This window comes from Parambassis ranga, chromosome 18 (genome assembly GCF_900634625.1).
Source record: "Parambassis ranga chromosome 18, fParRan2.1, whole genome shotgun sequence".
Taxonomy (NCBI): domain Eukaryota; kingdom Metazoa; phylum Chordata; class Actinopteri; family Ambassidae; genus Parambassis; species Parambassis ranga.
The window spans coordinates 4,321,123-4,334,832 of NC_041038.1; the positions used below are offsets into that span (position 1 = coordinate 4,321,123).

Below are 13,710 nucleotides of genomic sequence, written 5' to 3' on the forward strand. Positions count from 1 at the left end.
AAAAGCATATGCCATAATATACACAAACGCCGGATATACATAATTAAACTTCTGGGCATTAACATTTTTGTATCTACTCACCAGTTCTCCTGTTGTGTGAACAAGTTCTGGAGACGTCAGCAAGATTTTTGGCAGTTGAGCTGTATAAATAAATGTGTTTTTTTTCAATCACAACAATTAAAATAGTCAATGATGTTTCTTCTTCTACTATTACTACTACTTTCTATAATAAAATTATATTATTGTCATGATCCTGGGTTTGATCCTTGTCTTGTTTTCATATTGTTTATTTTGTTGTAGGTTCAGTTTATTTCTTCTCTGTTCTTCCTGTGTGTTATCTTCTTCCTCTTTCTCTGCTCCTCCTGTCTTCCCTTCTGTTCCTCCTCCCTCCTGCTCTCTGATCCTCGGTCCTTCCCTCTCTCCTCCTCTAGTCTCCTCCTAGTTTCTTCCTCCTCCCTGATTACCAGCTCCTCCCTGATTGTTCTCACCTGTGTCTCGTCTCAGCCCCATTTAAGTCTCGTGCTCGTCTTTGTCTTTGTCAGTTCATTGTTTGTCACTCCCCGCGCTGTGCTCTTCGTCTTCCTGGTTTTCTTCCGTCCTGTCGTCCTCCGTACTCCTCCCGTCCTCCCCTGGATTAGTTCTCCTTGGTTAGTTGGTTTTTGATTTCCTTTTCTCTTGTACTGTTTAGTTGTTCAGGACTTAGTTTAGTTTAGTTATTCTTGTGCTTTGGACTGTTTTTTGGCTTTCATTAAAGCTCACCTTTTGTTTAACTTCTTTTGTCTGCATTTGGGTCCTATATCTGCACTGCACATGACATATTATATTATATTATATTATATTATATTATATTATATTATAGTATAGTATAGTATAGTATAGTATAGTATAGTATAGTATAGTATAGTATAGTATAGTATAGTATAGTATAGTATAGTATAGTATAGTATAGTATAGTATAGTATAGTATAGTATAGTATAGTATAGTGTATAGTCATTTACATGATTATTGTCTTTTTACAGAGAGGATAAGCTTACCGGAAATATGAATAAAGAAACTACTGTGCCCAAAGTCTTTAGAGGTTCTTACAGAAAGTAACTTTTCCTGGTAACTTGTTGAGAACTTTCACATACATCTTCACATCTGTCTACAGTTAGACATACTTCCTTTCTGTAAAATGGCTGGTTTATAATATCAAAGCTTGCAGTTTTGTTACAATTGGTTGATTATTTGCAGATTCCTTGACCCTGATTCATCACATCCAATTCCCAAGACCAGTCGGTGGTGTGGAGACCATGATGTTCATTCCAGTGAGTGTCCAGGAGTCGAGGAGGAACTCATTGAAAGAATTGACACTGAGGTCATAACCACATCAGATTAATTTGTTCACGAGGACTTCACAGCATTCATGACATCAGCCCTGACAGTTTCAGCGCAGAATTAGAGAACTTTGGAGCAACGCTTTTCCCAGGGTCAGGTATAACTCTTGCACAGTCTGTAGTACTTCTTCTGTCCTATTCTGTAAGGCACAACTTGACAGCATCAGCACTGGAGGACCTCCTAAAACTTAAATATTTTGTTACCATGTAATAATATTTTGCCACAATCTCACCACCTTTTTAAGAAACTATTCCAAGCCCCATCAGATTCAGTCACCTTGCATTTTGTAAATAATTATTTGTAAAATCTGCCAAAAGGAAGCCCACAGTGTCCTTATTGCACTGCACAGGTAGATGAAAATGATCATTTGAAGACAGGAAACTTCTATATCAGTCTCTATCAACTCAAATCAGAGACATCTTAGAAAGAGACTCAGCTTCTGTTCATACTGGAGGCGGAGTGATGCTTGCAGAGCAGAGATGTATGAAACACTCCCTCTTCACAAAGATGACATAACTCTTCTGTGGAACTGTGATGGACTTAAAGTGTTTATCTCCTCATCACACTCACTGTAGCCAATCAGATGTGTGATTAATGAACTCCCAGCCAAAATCAGTTTTAAGAACATTCTTTTAGCAGGTGTTTGGTTTTCAAGGGGAAAACCTGACATGTCTTTCTACCTCAAGCAGTTTGTGGACAACATTGAAACAATCAACAAATCTGGGGTGAAATGGAAAGACCAAAAAAAACAACACAGAGAAAAAAAATCAAAGGTCTTTCCTGTACTATGCTCCTGTGATGCTGTAGCTCGATGTATGCTTTGTTGTGACCTGATCTGGTCACCCCGGATTCCCAGACTCCGTCCCCGATGCACAGAACATTGAATGAAAACCAGTACTGAACAGTTTCAGTTTCGCCTTTATATAAAGGGAGAATGCACAGCTCAATACAGACCCCTCGATCTGCTCCTGCAGCTGACCATTTGCATTCTGTCCGTCCCATGCATTAGGCTCGTTTTATTAATCTGACAACAAGGTGTGGTTACATTTACATAGAAAGGCATAAAAGGTAATGTTTTTCAGTGAAACATGCATATTCAATAATCACAAGGTGGAGGGCGTATACGAAACTAAAAGACATTGAAGTTCTCCCACTCACATCTTTGATGTGAGTGTGTGTCAGGTCCTCCTGTTACGACCTTGAGTATATCTTATCTCTTTGGCAAGCTTGTGTTTTCATCTTTGGGTCAACTAAGGGGTTTGCAGTTCGAATTTCTAAACTAACCATTAAACATCAGAATACTTTATGGCCTCAGTCAGAGGTCTCGATCTATGAGCAACCATACACCATATGTGCAAACAAACATATATTTTGACCAAGTTTGACCATATATTTCCACAGCTTCAAGGAATACATCAGTTCAATGGAGCATATGGTTGTGGCCAATGTCTGAATGAGGGACAGATTGTGAGAGTTTACAAGGGTCTATCCAGTCATGGAAGCCGAGACAATCATGTTTTAGAGTGTGGTGACTGAAGGTAACTGAATGGCCTTGATCATGTATTTGGAGTTTAAACTGTCTCACCACTTGCCCTTTTGAATCCCTCCACTGGCTTTGATTTAGAGTTTCCCTGTGGACTACATGTACTGTGTGTTACTGGGAGTAACAAAACAACTGCTAGATCTGTGGTTCAACAGCAAGCACCACAGTAGTCCATGGTATATAGGCACACGTAGAGACCAAGTAGATCATCGGTTGCTGTCTATATACCCTCTGTCTGATGTACCAAGGGTTCCAAGAACTGTGAGGGAAGCACATAACTGGAAGGCAGCAGAGTACCGGAGCTGGCTGCTGTTTTACAGTGTCCCTGCGCTTGATAATATTCTACCAGCCAAATTTTTGAAACATTGGATGTTGCTAGTATCTGCCATTTTTCTGTTGAAAACATTTCAGAACAGGATCTGACAGAAGGAACTACCAAAATCAATACATTTGTGCACAAGATGCCAACTATGTATGGCTTGTGTCACGTGCCCTTTAACATCTACCAACACACACATCTGTCCTCATCTGTCAAACAAGGATTTTATTGTAATAAATAAATAAAATAATAATAATAAAATAAAATAATAATAATAAATCATAATAAAATCCTTGTTTGAGTGGGAGGACACTGCCGTTCTTAATTAAATTAATCAAATTACATTCAGGGCAATCTGTCAACACTGGCTGTCGGCAGTCTTTCCGGTTCCGACCCCTGAACTCTTTACTTTCGGTTCTTCAGCACGGGCCACCACAGTCAGTCGTGTTTCGCCTGCCGAGCAGGAACGGTGGGAGAGAGCTGGTGAGTGCTTCTACTGTGGTCAGGGGAGTCACTCTGTTAGGTTGTCCTCTCAAACGCTGTCGCTCGTCAGTAAGAGTGAGGAACGAGGAGCGTACGTAATGGATTCTTCAACTTTTTTCTTAGTAGATTCAGCGTTTATTGATGTTGAGCTTTGCAGGTTAACCATCGCTGAACTCGGGTAATAATCTGACAGAGGTCATAGTATTCTTTAGCCCTCTTAGACATATTTATTTGACACTAATCACATCTCTTTAATCATGGACGGATGAACTCTCATTTTATTCCTCTACTGTCTTTTTACTAACAAAATGGCGTGATGTACAAGATCAAAACAAACACTCCTCACAGAATTGCGCCTCGCTGTGGTGCAAACGAAACATTGCATCCCAGCAAAACAGCAGCACAACCACACATCACACTGAGTACTCTAAATAGAGAAAGAGTACTAAAAAGAGTACTTGTACTCAGGATGCAGAAAAAAACACATAAGATAAAATACAGACATGGATGTCTTCCACTATTTTAAACACCAAACTGCAAACTTGTTTAGTTTGTATTTAGTGACAGGCATGGTCATGGTGTCAGCAGCCATCTCTTCAGTAGTGCAATGTACCAGGTTCACTTTCCCCTTGTTTACCATGGACCTTTTAAAATGATATTTAATGTAAAATGTGTTTGCATCTTTGTCTGCTCACAGAGGTTTTAGCTAAGACAGCTGTTCCCTGGTTATCTTCATACACTACTGTTTGTATTTGTATTTGCTGTATATATATATTACACTCTTGTATATATTCTGCTTTACAGGTTGAGCTCCTGTAGGCTGTTTCTTTGTTTTCTGTAAAACTAAAGAACTGTTCTTGCTTAGGCTTATACAGTAACCTGTGGTCACCAGTATGCATCACTATAGGCTACCCAGAGCGCTGGTCCAGCAGCTCTCGCTGCCTGTCCTTGACACATTGTCTGGGCAAAACTTTTTTCTTGGTTGTGTCTGAGAACTATTGTGTGATTTGTTGGAATTTCCAGTGGGCGTGGCCAGTGTGGAGAAGCGGAAAAGCTTCTTACCTGTTGTTCACTTGTGTACCTGTTGACTTGTTGACTAGTTTGCCCATAATATGTATGAGTAGTACATTTAAATATATATTTTTTAATTCAACTGTGTTCATTAAACATTGTCCCAATTCACTTTATAATGATATGTTATGTTTCTTCTAATGGAGATCAATTTTTTTGATTTTTTGATTGAATTTTTTTAAGACAGATGTTAGGGCCTGATCCGTCAAAAAAAAAAAAAAATATAAACAGCGATTAAAAAAAGAGGCCCTCTAATAAACTCTTTGTTGCATATCGACCTACATACTGAATCCAAAAAGCTGTCTCTGTGTATTGGTCCCTTTACCAGCTGCTGTGTTCAAAGACCACATCTCTATCAACTACAGAGGAGTCACCATGAGGAGCGCTCACATCCTGCTGCTCTGCATCCTGGGAGCTGCCCTGCTGTCCACAGTGTTCTGCAACCGTAAGATGATATTTAATAAAAAAATATATAATATTATTCATAATTAGATGTTCATTCTCCACAGTATATTAACCACATATGATTTTCTTTAGAAATCGGTCCTGATAAGTGCTGTTTCACTTACTATCCAACAAGGATTCCCCCAAAACATATCAGTTCATATTACATGACTGATGACCGTTGCATGAGGGCTGCAGCCGTGTAAGTCTAAGGAGCCTCTCAGTACTCTTAAATTTTTGTGTTTTCTGTCACTGTTTCCTCACAGAAGCTAACACAACCTTCTCTTCATTTAGCTTTGTTACCACGAGGTCTAGGCATGTCTGTGTGGATCCCAGCCAGGGCTGGGTTAAGGATGTCATGAGGATTCTGGATGAGAGCTCCTTCCAGCTGCCTGGTCCAGCTTCAGCTCCAGCTACTGTGTAACAGTATAATCATGGCTTTGATATTTACCTGGAATTCATATTGACCTGCTTATCCTCTGTGTGATGTTTTTATATGCTTTGTATTAGCACATTATCTTCATACAAATACAGTCATAATGTCCAAACGTTGCCTCCTCTTTATTTCTCTCCTGTAATACACTATAATGATCTGCTAACAAACTTACAGCACATTACTGCCTCATACTCTTTGTGCTTAAGTGTGTGTGTGTTTGTGAAGTGAACACTGAGCTCTGGTTAAGTTTAAATGTGTTCACTTTCTATGTATGTGCTCCAGTGTGTGTTATGTTTGTGTGAAGTTAAATCACACATTCAGCTAAAAAAATACCACAGTGGTTTTGTGTTTAAGTGTAAATGGAACAAAATGGCACAGAAACACACCTGCTGACACACACACATGAAGCTGCAGCAGACGGGAACATGCAGTGGACTGTCCAGGTCGGTGTGGCTCTCCTGAACGTGGCGTGGGTCGCCCTCTTTTTAACACCACATCCTTTCTCAGGTAGAAGAGCTGTTTTATCCAGACACAGACAGAAAGTTCATTCAGTGTGTGATGGTGCTGAAGTGCTGTGTGTGATTTTATTGCAGTGTTTGTGCAGAGGAGAAGCAGCTCTGAGGAGGAGATGCTGTTCAGAGAGTTTTGCATTCAGCCTCCGTCTGAGATCCTGTTTACACATATTCATAATATTTCCTTCCCCCCGTTTTCCGAAATAACATCGTTTTCAAAAAAGTTTCAGTTTACATTAACCCGCATAAATACGTTCCCAAGAGCCATCATAACTACGCCAGGCCTGTGGGTGGCAGTGTAGGAAGAAGGAGAAAGCCGAGCAATCAGAAGTCTCATCAATTCAGTCTGGCTCTTTGTGTCAGAAGTTGTTCCAAAGTTGCTGAACCTGGAGACCCATAGGCGTCGCTACCATTATATCAGAGGGGGACGTGTCCCCCCCACATTTTAAAACGGCCCGTTTGGACCCCCCCACATTTAGTGAGTAGTAAACTCCACCTAACGCTGTTTCGATTGCTCGTGAAAAACTCCGTTCCACTTGGTTCATAAGAGAATAACCTCACCGCTGAAATCCACTCCATGTTTTCCTGGTTACCACAGCGCTGCAATACCGTTACTATAGTAACGGACCTAACAAAGCCAGTGGCTTTCTTCGAGCGAGCGTTAAACACCGTAAAGAGAACCGTCAGTGCTGCTCGAAGCTGGAGGAGGTAACGTCAGTGTCATCCCACAAAGTCCAGCTCATGCTGAAGCCTTACTGCTTTGTCACATGGCCCCAGGTGACGTTAGATTGATGTTAAATCAACTTAGAAAAGTTGGGAGGAAGCTACTGTTTACTTTCAGTTACAGTAGACGGTTTTATTTGTCTGACGACATGTTGTTGCCTTTTCTGCTCCCTCCCCACACACAATGGACATGAGGAGATTCCTAACAAAGACACGGAGAGTTAGAGTTGTTTTCAGCATTAACCCATATTGTAATAAGGCCAGGTTAGCTCCTGTTAGCCTGCTAGCTTAAGCCTCGCCTAGCCAGTGCACACAGCCACCTGCTCCTATTCTTATCAGCAAGAATAAAACACATGTGATGGACCGTCAGGACACAGTGGAGCATTATATGAACAGGGAAACACTGATGTAGCAGATGAGGCAGGGCATCATTATAAACACATCCACAACGTTTGTTGTGAATTGAGCAGTTTTATAAGCAAATAAAGATAAAGACTTTTTGTAAGTTAGTATTTTTAGTTTCAGTATTATCTGCATTAAGCAGTTTGGTTCATTTTTCTATGGGATTTGCCAGTTTTTTGTCTCTGTTTGACAAAACTGTTGTTTCACTTGGAATTAGTTTCTGTTTGTCACAGAGTTTTTGTTGAATCTGTCTCTGAAATAGTCATTAAGTGTTTACTTCTGTAGGTAAAATAGTTTAACAACCTGTTAAAATCCACAGGAAATCGCAACTACTTCATATTATTATGTTATATTTCATAATATACTGATGTACTTTTTTTCACCACCCACCCACAGAAGGTGTCCCCCCCACATTTTTAATGCTTCCTACGCCACTGTGGAGACCTAACATGTCTCTGCTCCTCATATTAAGAGGAGCTGTATCAAATGCAAACACGTAAAAAGTGATTACACCGACAGAAATGCAAACGCTACCGGAGGTATTTTCAAAATACCCGGCTATGTGTAAACGGGGTCTGAAGAAACCACAAGAAGGAGTGGCGAAATGTCTTCAAAAAACAATCTTCCGAGTCCAGTTGGCTCGATTTAAACTCTTGGAAAAGTGTGCAAAAATACTAATTCTTTTCCTTTTTTACATTTAATTGACAATACATACACTGTATTGCCAAAAGTATTCACTCATCCATCCAAATAATTGAATTTCCAGGTGTGAAGATGTTCCAATCACTTCCATGGCCACAGGTGTTTAACACCAAGCAGCTAGGCATGCAGACTGCTTTTACAAACATTTGTGAAAGAATGGGCCACTCTCAGCTCACTGAATTTCAGCATGGTACTGTGATAGAATGCCATCTGTGCAGCAACTTAAGTCCTTAATGGCCGCTTGGTGGTTTAACAATATAAAAAACTTGAATACCTCACACTAGTGCTAATTTCTCGTCCTTAGGGCTCCTCAACATTCATCAGGAGGAGTAAGATGACCTAACTCCCAGCTAAATCCAGAAGCGGTGGGACAGACAGCTGCCAGTCTGATGCTAAACATGTTTACCTCTGCTGAAAAGTGCACAAGTGTTAACACGTGCTGTTCACACTGCAGCCTCTAGGGGCTGGCTCCAAAAGCAAGTCGATTTACACTGTTGGAAAAGTCACTGGAGCTTTGTCCAGAGCTTCGTTTCTTACTGTCAATGTTTATTCAAAAGTGCACATTAGTATCTTTTTCAAAATATACAATACAATATAAACTGTTCATAATAAATAGAAGAACAATTAAAACATGTTTTTATTTTCGTTTTTTAGGGCCCGAGCACCCCAGCATCAACTTTGACCTTCAACTACTTTGTCATACTTTAAGCTACAGAAACTGTTAAACTATCATTCTGTTTAGCTATTCGACTACATTTCAAATTGTGTTGAACTATTTTTAAACTATTTTAACTATTCGAATGATAAAACAGTTTCTAAAATGATTTTTGCATTAAAGTGAATGGAGGATAACTTTCAACCCATTAAACTTTGAAAGGCTAAAACTCTGTGATAGTTTAACTGACAGACACCATTCAACTTTTAAACTACTCACAAAATGTTCAACTATTAAACTTGTATTCAAATGTTGGTTATCTTGATATGTTTTTGAACTGGAAGTAGTTTATCAATCAAGTATTTTTTGGGCTGCCTCAGAGTTTAACATTAGTGTGTAATGGGTGGAATGTTAGAATAGAATAGAATAGAATAGAATAGAATAGAATAGAATAGAATAGAATAGAAAATACTTTATTCATCCCAAGCTGGGAAATTACACTGTTGCAGCAGCCAAATACAGTCACTTAAGCATACCAAAATAATAACAAATATACCTCTAACGGTAAAAATTAAACAGTATAAACATTATTTACAGCAAGATAAAAGTGCAAAAGCAAAAAATGTGCAATTTGTAATGCAGGTATAAATATCAGCCTAACTCGGATTGTGCAATTTGGTATGAAGATATGAAATGATATTATATGATATACAAGAACAACACTGTGCAATTTGAAAGTAAGAAAACCTAAACCTTGTGCAAAATCTTGTGCAAGATCTGTCCCTTACAGCAGTGAGTCCGTGTTATCTCTGGCACAGAGATGAGGTGTTGTACAGTCTTATGGCATGAGGTAGGAAAGATTTCCTGTAGCGGTCTGTGTGACAACGAAGCTGTCTGAGCCTTTTGGAAAAGGCGCTCAGGTATTTGTACTCCTCTACCATCTCCACATCCTTACCCGGGATGCAAAGGGGCTGCGATACTGTTCCCTTCTTCCTGAAGTCAATCACCATCTTTCTGGTCTAGTTTACATTAAGCAGCAGGTTCTTCCCTCCAGCCCACTCCACAAATCTGTCCACCAGCCTCCTGTACTCCTCCTCCCGTCCACCACTTATACACTCCACAACTGCAGAGTCATCAGAAAACTTCTGTAAGTGACATGACTCTGAGTTGTACTGAAAGTCTGAGGTGTTTAAGGCGAACAGGAATGGAGAAAGCACAGTGCCCTGTGGGGCTCCTGGATCACTGATTACCTGTAGCTGGCGGGTGCTGGCGGGTCCACTGTCTCCTGGTCCAGGAGACAGTGGACCCGCCAGCACCCATCAGCAGCAGCTTCTCACCCAGTAATGAAGGCTGGATGGTGTTGAAGGCACTGGAGAAGTCAAAGAATGCGATTCTCTCTTCTTCTCGTTGAGTAGAGTCTTCAGGTCGCTGGTGATCCACGGCTTGTTGTTAGGAAAACAGGAAAAACGTCCGGGTGGCTGTTCTCATGGAGTATGGATCCAGCTTTAGGCTGCGTCTGCAGACGGGAGACGGGGAGCTGATGACAGCAGCGGCAACCTCGGCATCAGCTGATGGAGGAACGTAAGCGTTGACCACAATCACAGAAGTAAACTCTCTCGACAAATAATCAGGCCGTAATACAGCCTAACTGCTTTCACATAGCTGCAGGTCTCAGAGTGGTGATTTTGACCTCTAGTGGCTGTTGCTGCCATCATCTTTAAGGAAACAGGACCGGAAAGGCTTCTCTTTGTTTAACCTTTCTGATGCTGTTTCCATCTCTCAGGCTTGGCTTTTCACAAGATTGCAGACCAGCCAAGGCTTGTCCTCCATCCTCCAGATCCTCTGATGATGCACCTCATGGTGTTCATGTAAAAAGGACCAGAAAGGCTTCTCTTCGTTTAACCTTTCTGATGCCGTTTCCGTTTCTCTGGCTCTGCTTTTCACAGAGTCCCGTTCTTGTCTTGGCTGGTCCTTCAGACCACACACAGCCTCCTCTATGTTCCTGGTTTGACAAGGAACTGCCTCCTCCTTCAGAGTCCTGTTGCTGCCACCTTTGGTTCTTTGAAACAAGCACCAGAAAGGCTTCTTTTTGTTGAGCTTTTCTAATTTTGTTTCCATCTCTCTGGCTCTGCTTTTCACAGAGTCCAGTTCTTGTCTTGGCTGATCCTCCAGAGTGCTGCTCTGGGTCTTCATGACCTGAGCTGAGCAACATGGAGCTTCGTCCAGATCCACCGATGAACAGCTCACAGCCTCCTCTGTGCTGCTGGTTTGACAAGAAACTGCCTCCTCCTTCGGAGTCCTGATGCTGCCATCATCATTTTCAGGGAACACACACCAGACAGGCGTCCGTATGCTTCTCTGTTTCTTCATGATCCGTTCACCACGGAACTCAATGGAGCCCCATCGAGATTTGTCCAGATCCACGGATGAACAGCTGTCCTCCATTAGAGTCCTGAAGCACACCTTATTTTTCTTCTCTCTCAGCTGTTTAATTTCTTCTGCTGTCTGGCTGAGCTGGCTTTTCAGACAATCCACCTCTTTTCTGAGCTGCTCCTCTCCAGCTTTATGCTCCTTTTCATTGCCACTAAATAATCCCTTCAGAGACTCTACTTCCTTCTTGTATGTGTCCATCAAAAAGGTTGTTGCAGACAGTGTTACTGAAAGATGGTTGATATCATCCAAGTGCTTCTCAACTTTTCTGTCTTTAAGATTTAACAGTGATCTCAGCTCATTCACTTCACTGCTGAGCTGGCTTTTCAGACAGTCCACCTCTTGTCTGAGCTGCTCCTCTCCAGCTTCATGCTGGGTCTTTAGGACCTCAATGTCCTTTTCATTGTCACTGAGTAATCCCTTCAGAGACTCCACTTCCTTCTTGTATGTGTCCATCAAAAAAGTTGTTGCAGACAGTGTTACTGAAAGATGGTTGATATAATTCAAGTGCTTCTCAAGTTCTCTGTCTTTAAGATTTAACAGTGATCTCAGCTCATTCACTTCACTGCTGAGCTGGCTTTTCAGACAGTCCACCTCTTGTCTGAGCTGCTCCTCTCCAGCTTCATGCTGGGTCTTTAGGACCTCAATGTCCTTTTCATTGTCACTGAGTAATCCCTTCAGAGACTCCACTTCCTTCCTGTATGTGTCCATCAAAGAAGTTGTTGCAGACAGTGTTACTGAAAGATGGTTGATATCATTCAAGTGCTTCTCAAGTTCTCTGTCTTTAAGATTTAACAGTGATCTCAGCTCATTCACTTCACTGCTGAGCTGGGTTTTCAGACAGTCTACCTCTTGTCTGAGCTGCTCCTCTCCAGCTTTATGCTTGGTCTTTAAGGCCTTCACTTCATATTTGTCATTTGAGACGGGTTCAATGAGCCTGATGTCAGTCAGATATTTATAATATCTCTGTACATCTATGTCCCCCTGCAGCACTGCTTCATCAGGAGCGTCAAGAGTTTCTTCTTCTGTCCATGTTTCTCTTGTAGATTGGTCTTCATTGGTATTCAAGTCATCTGTTTCTGATGGGCTGAAAAAAAGTGTCTTTAACCATCTAAGTGACATGACTACTCCTCAAAAGTTTAATGTAAAGAATGTGAGTTGAATGTTTATAAGTGAATTTAGAATCCAGAATCCAGTCACTATACAATTTCAGATGGAACAGTTGCATCTTCCTGTATTACATCATCTGACTACTGTGACATCATAAGTTGTGACATCATAATGTTCCATCTGGAATTGTACAGTGACTGACCACTGTGACATCCTCAGTTGTGATATCCTCAGTTGTGACATCATTGGTTGTTGCCATGTCAACAGATGATCAAAGGAGAGGTGCTGACCACACATTGAGAGCGCTGACAAAAAGGAAAAAGTGAGCAAAACATTAGGCAGAAAGGATGAGAACAGAGAAATCGTCTGTGGTCAGCACCTGCAGAACCTCTCCTTCTCTTCATCCTGATCTGATGTTTTTAAAATCATTAGAAATTGTAAATGTCTTTTGCTTTTACAACAACATAATCAGTAAAATAAAAATGCCTTTCTAAATAAATGACCTTCTTTTATCCTCAGAAAAATAACCAGTAGTACCACTACTTTTACTACCATTAAGTGTAGCACTTATAAATTTATATATATTTATAATTTTTTGAAAAAAACTTTTTTTTGCCTTTTGTTTAAATTATTTATTGTAATGTTTTTTGTTTAAGACAAAATTAAACTAATTCTATACTCTTTGGTAGCGATCTAGAGCTTTATTACGCTAAACTTTCATTATGTCAGAATAAAATCCTTGTTTGAGTGGGAGGACACTGCCGTTCTTATTTAAATTAATCAAATTAAATTCAGGGCAATCTGTCAACACTGGCTGTCGGCAGTCTTTCCGGTTCCGCCCCCTGAACCCTTACTTCCGGTTCTTCAGCACAGGCCACCATAGTCAGTCGCGTTTCACCTGCCGAGCAGGAACAGTGGGAGAGAGCTGGTGAGTGCTTCTACTGTGGTCAGGGGAGTCACTCAGTTAGGTTGTCCTCTCAAACGCTGTCGCTCGCCAGTAAGAGTGAGGAGCGAGGAGTGTATACCCACTAGCCTCATTGGAGGTAAAACTTGTGGCTAATTAGCTAATTAGTTAATTAGCTAATTAGTTAAATATCTTCATACACTACTGTTTGTATTTGTAATCATCAGTACATTCCAGTAGTTGCTGTATGTATATATCATATATATGTTTATATGTGTTATATATATGTATATATATATATATGTTTATCATTATATGTTTGTATAACTACAAACACAATTGTTGCTATAGCTGCACTACAACTGCGCATGCTCCGCAGTCGCGTCATTCATGTATACATCTAACAGTCATGAAGAATTACAGTCAACCACATAACACAGTACCTTAACCTTCCCACACCCTCATCAGGAAATAAAGTTTTCTACTGGAAAATCCTACTCTCCTAATATGAGATATTTAATGTCCATGTGTTTGCATCTTTGTCTGCTCACAGAGGTTTTAGCTAAGGCAGCTGTTCCATGGTTATCTTCATACACTA

The 13,710-nt window shown here is 40.6% G+C and overlaps 1 protein-coding gene across 2 annotated transcripts; it reads left to right on the forward strand.

Annotated features, from left to right (window-relative positions):
- Positions 1-3,640: 3,640 nt before the first annotated feature.
- Positions 3,641-5,716, forward strand: LOC114451047 (C-C motif chemokine 5-like). 2 transcript variants are annotated; one of them, XM_028429573.1, is made up of 4 exons: positions 3,641-3,723; positions 5,123-5,239; positions 5,332-5,440; positions 5,533-5,716. In XM_028429573.1, the coding sequence occupies exons 2-4, from the start codon at positions 5,170-5,172 to the stop codon at positions 5,660-5,662; spliced, it is 309 nt and encodes a 102-aa protein (XP_028285374.1). In that variant the 5' UTR covers positions 3,641-3,723; positions 5,123-5,169; the 3' UTR covers positions 5,663-5,716. The 2 variants fall into 2 exon arrangements, with proteins under 2 accessions (XP_028285374.1, XP_028285376.1); XM_028429575.1 differs by having other exon boundaries at positions 3,693-3,814.
- The last annotated feature ends 7,994 nt before the right edge of the window (positions 5,717-13,710 follow it).

What these genes read in the sequence shown, in the direction of transcription:
- LOC114451047 (XM_028429573.1), top strand. Translation starts at nt 5,170, where the DNA reads ATGAGGAGCGCTCACATCCTGCTGCTCTGCATCCTGGGAGCTGCCCTG. An exon ending in GTCCACAGTGTTCTGCAACC is followed by an intron (nt 5,240 to 5,331) that starts GTAAGATGATAT and finishes GATTTTCTTTAG; the next exon opens with AAATCGGTCCTGATAAGTGC. An exon ending in TGCATGAGGGCTGCAGCCGT is followed by an intron (nt 5,441 to 5,532) that starts GTAAGTCTAAGG and finishes CTCTTCATTTAG; the next exon opens with CTTTGTTACCACGAGGTCTA.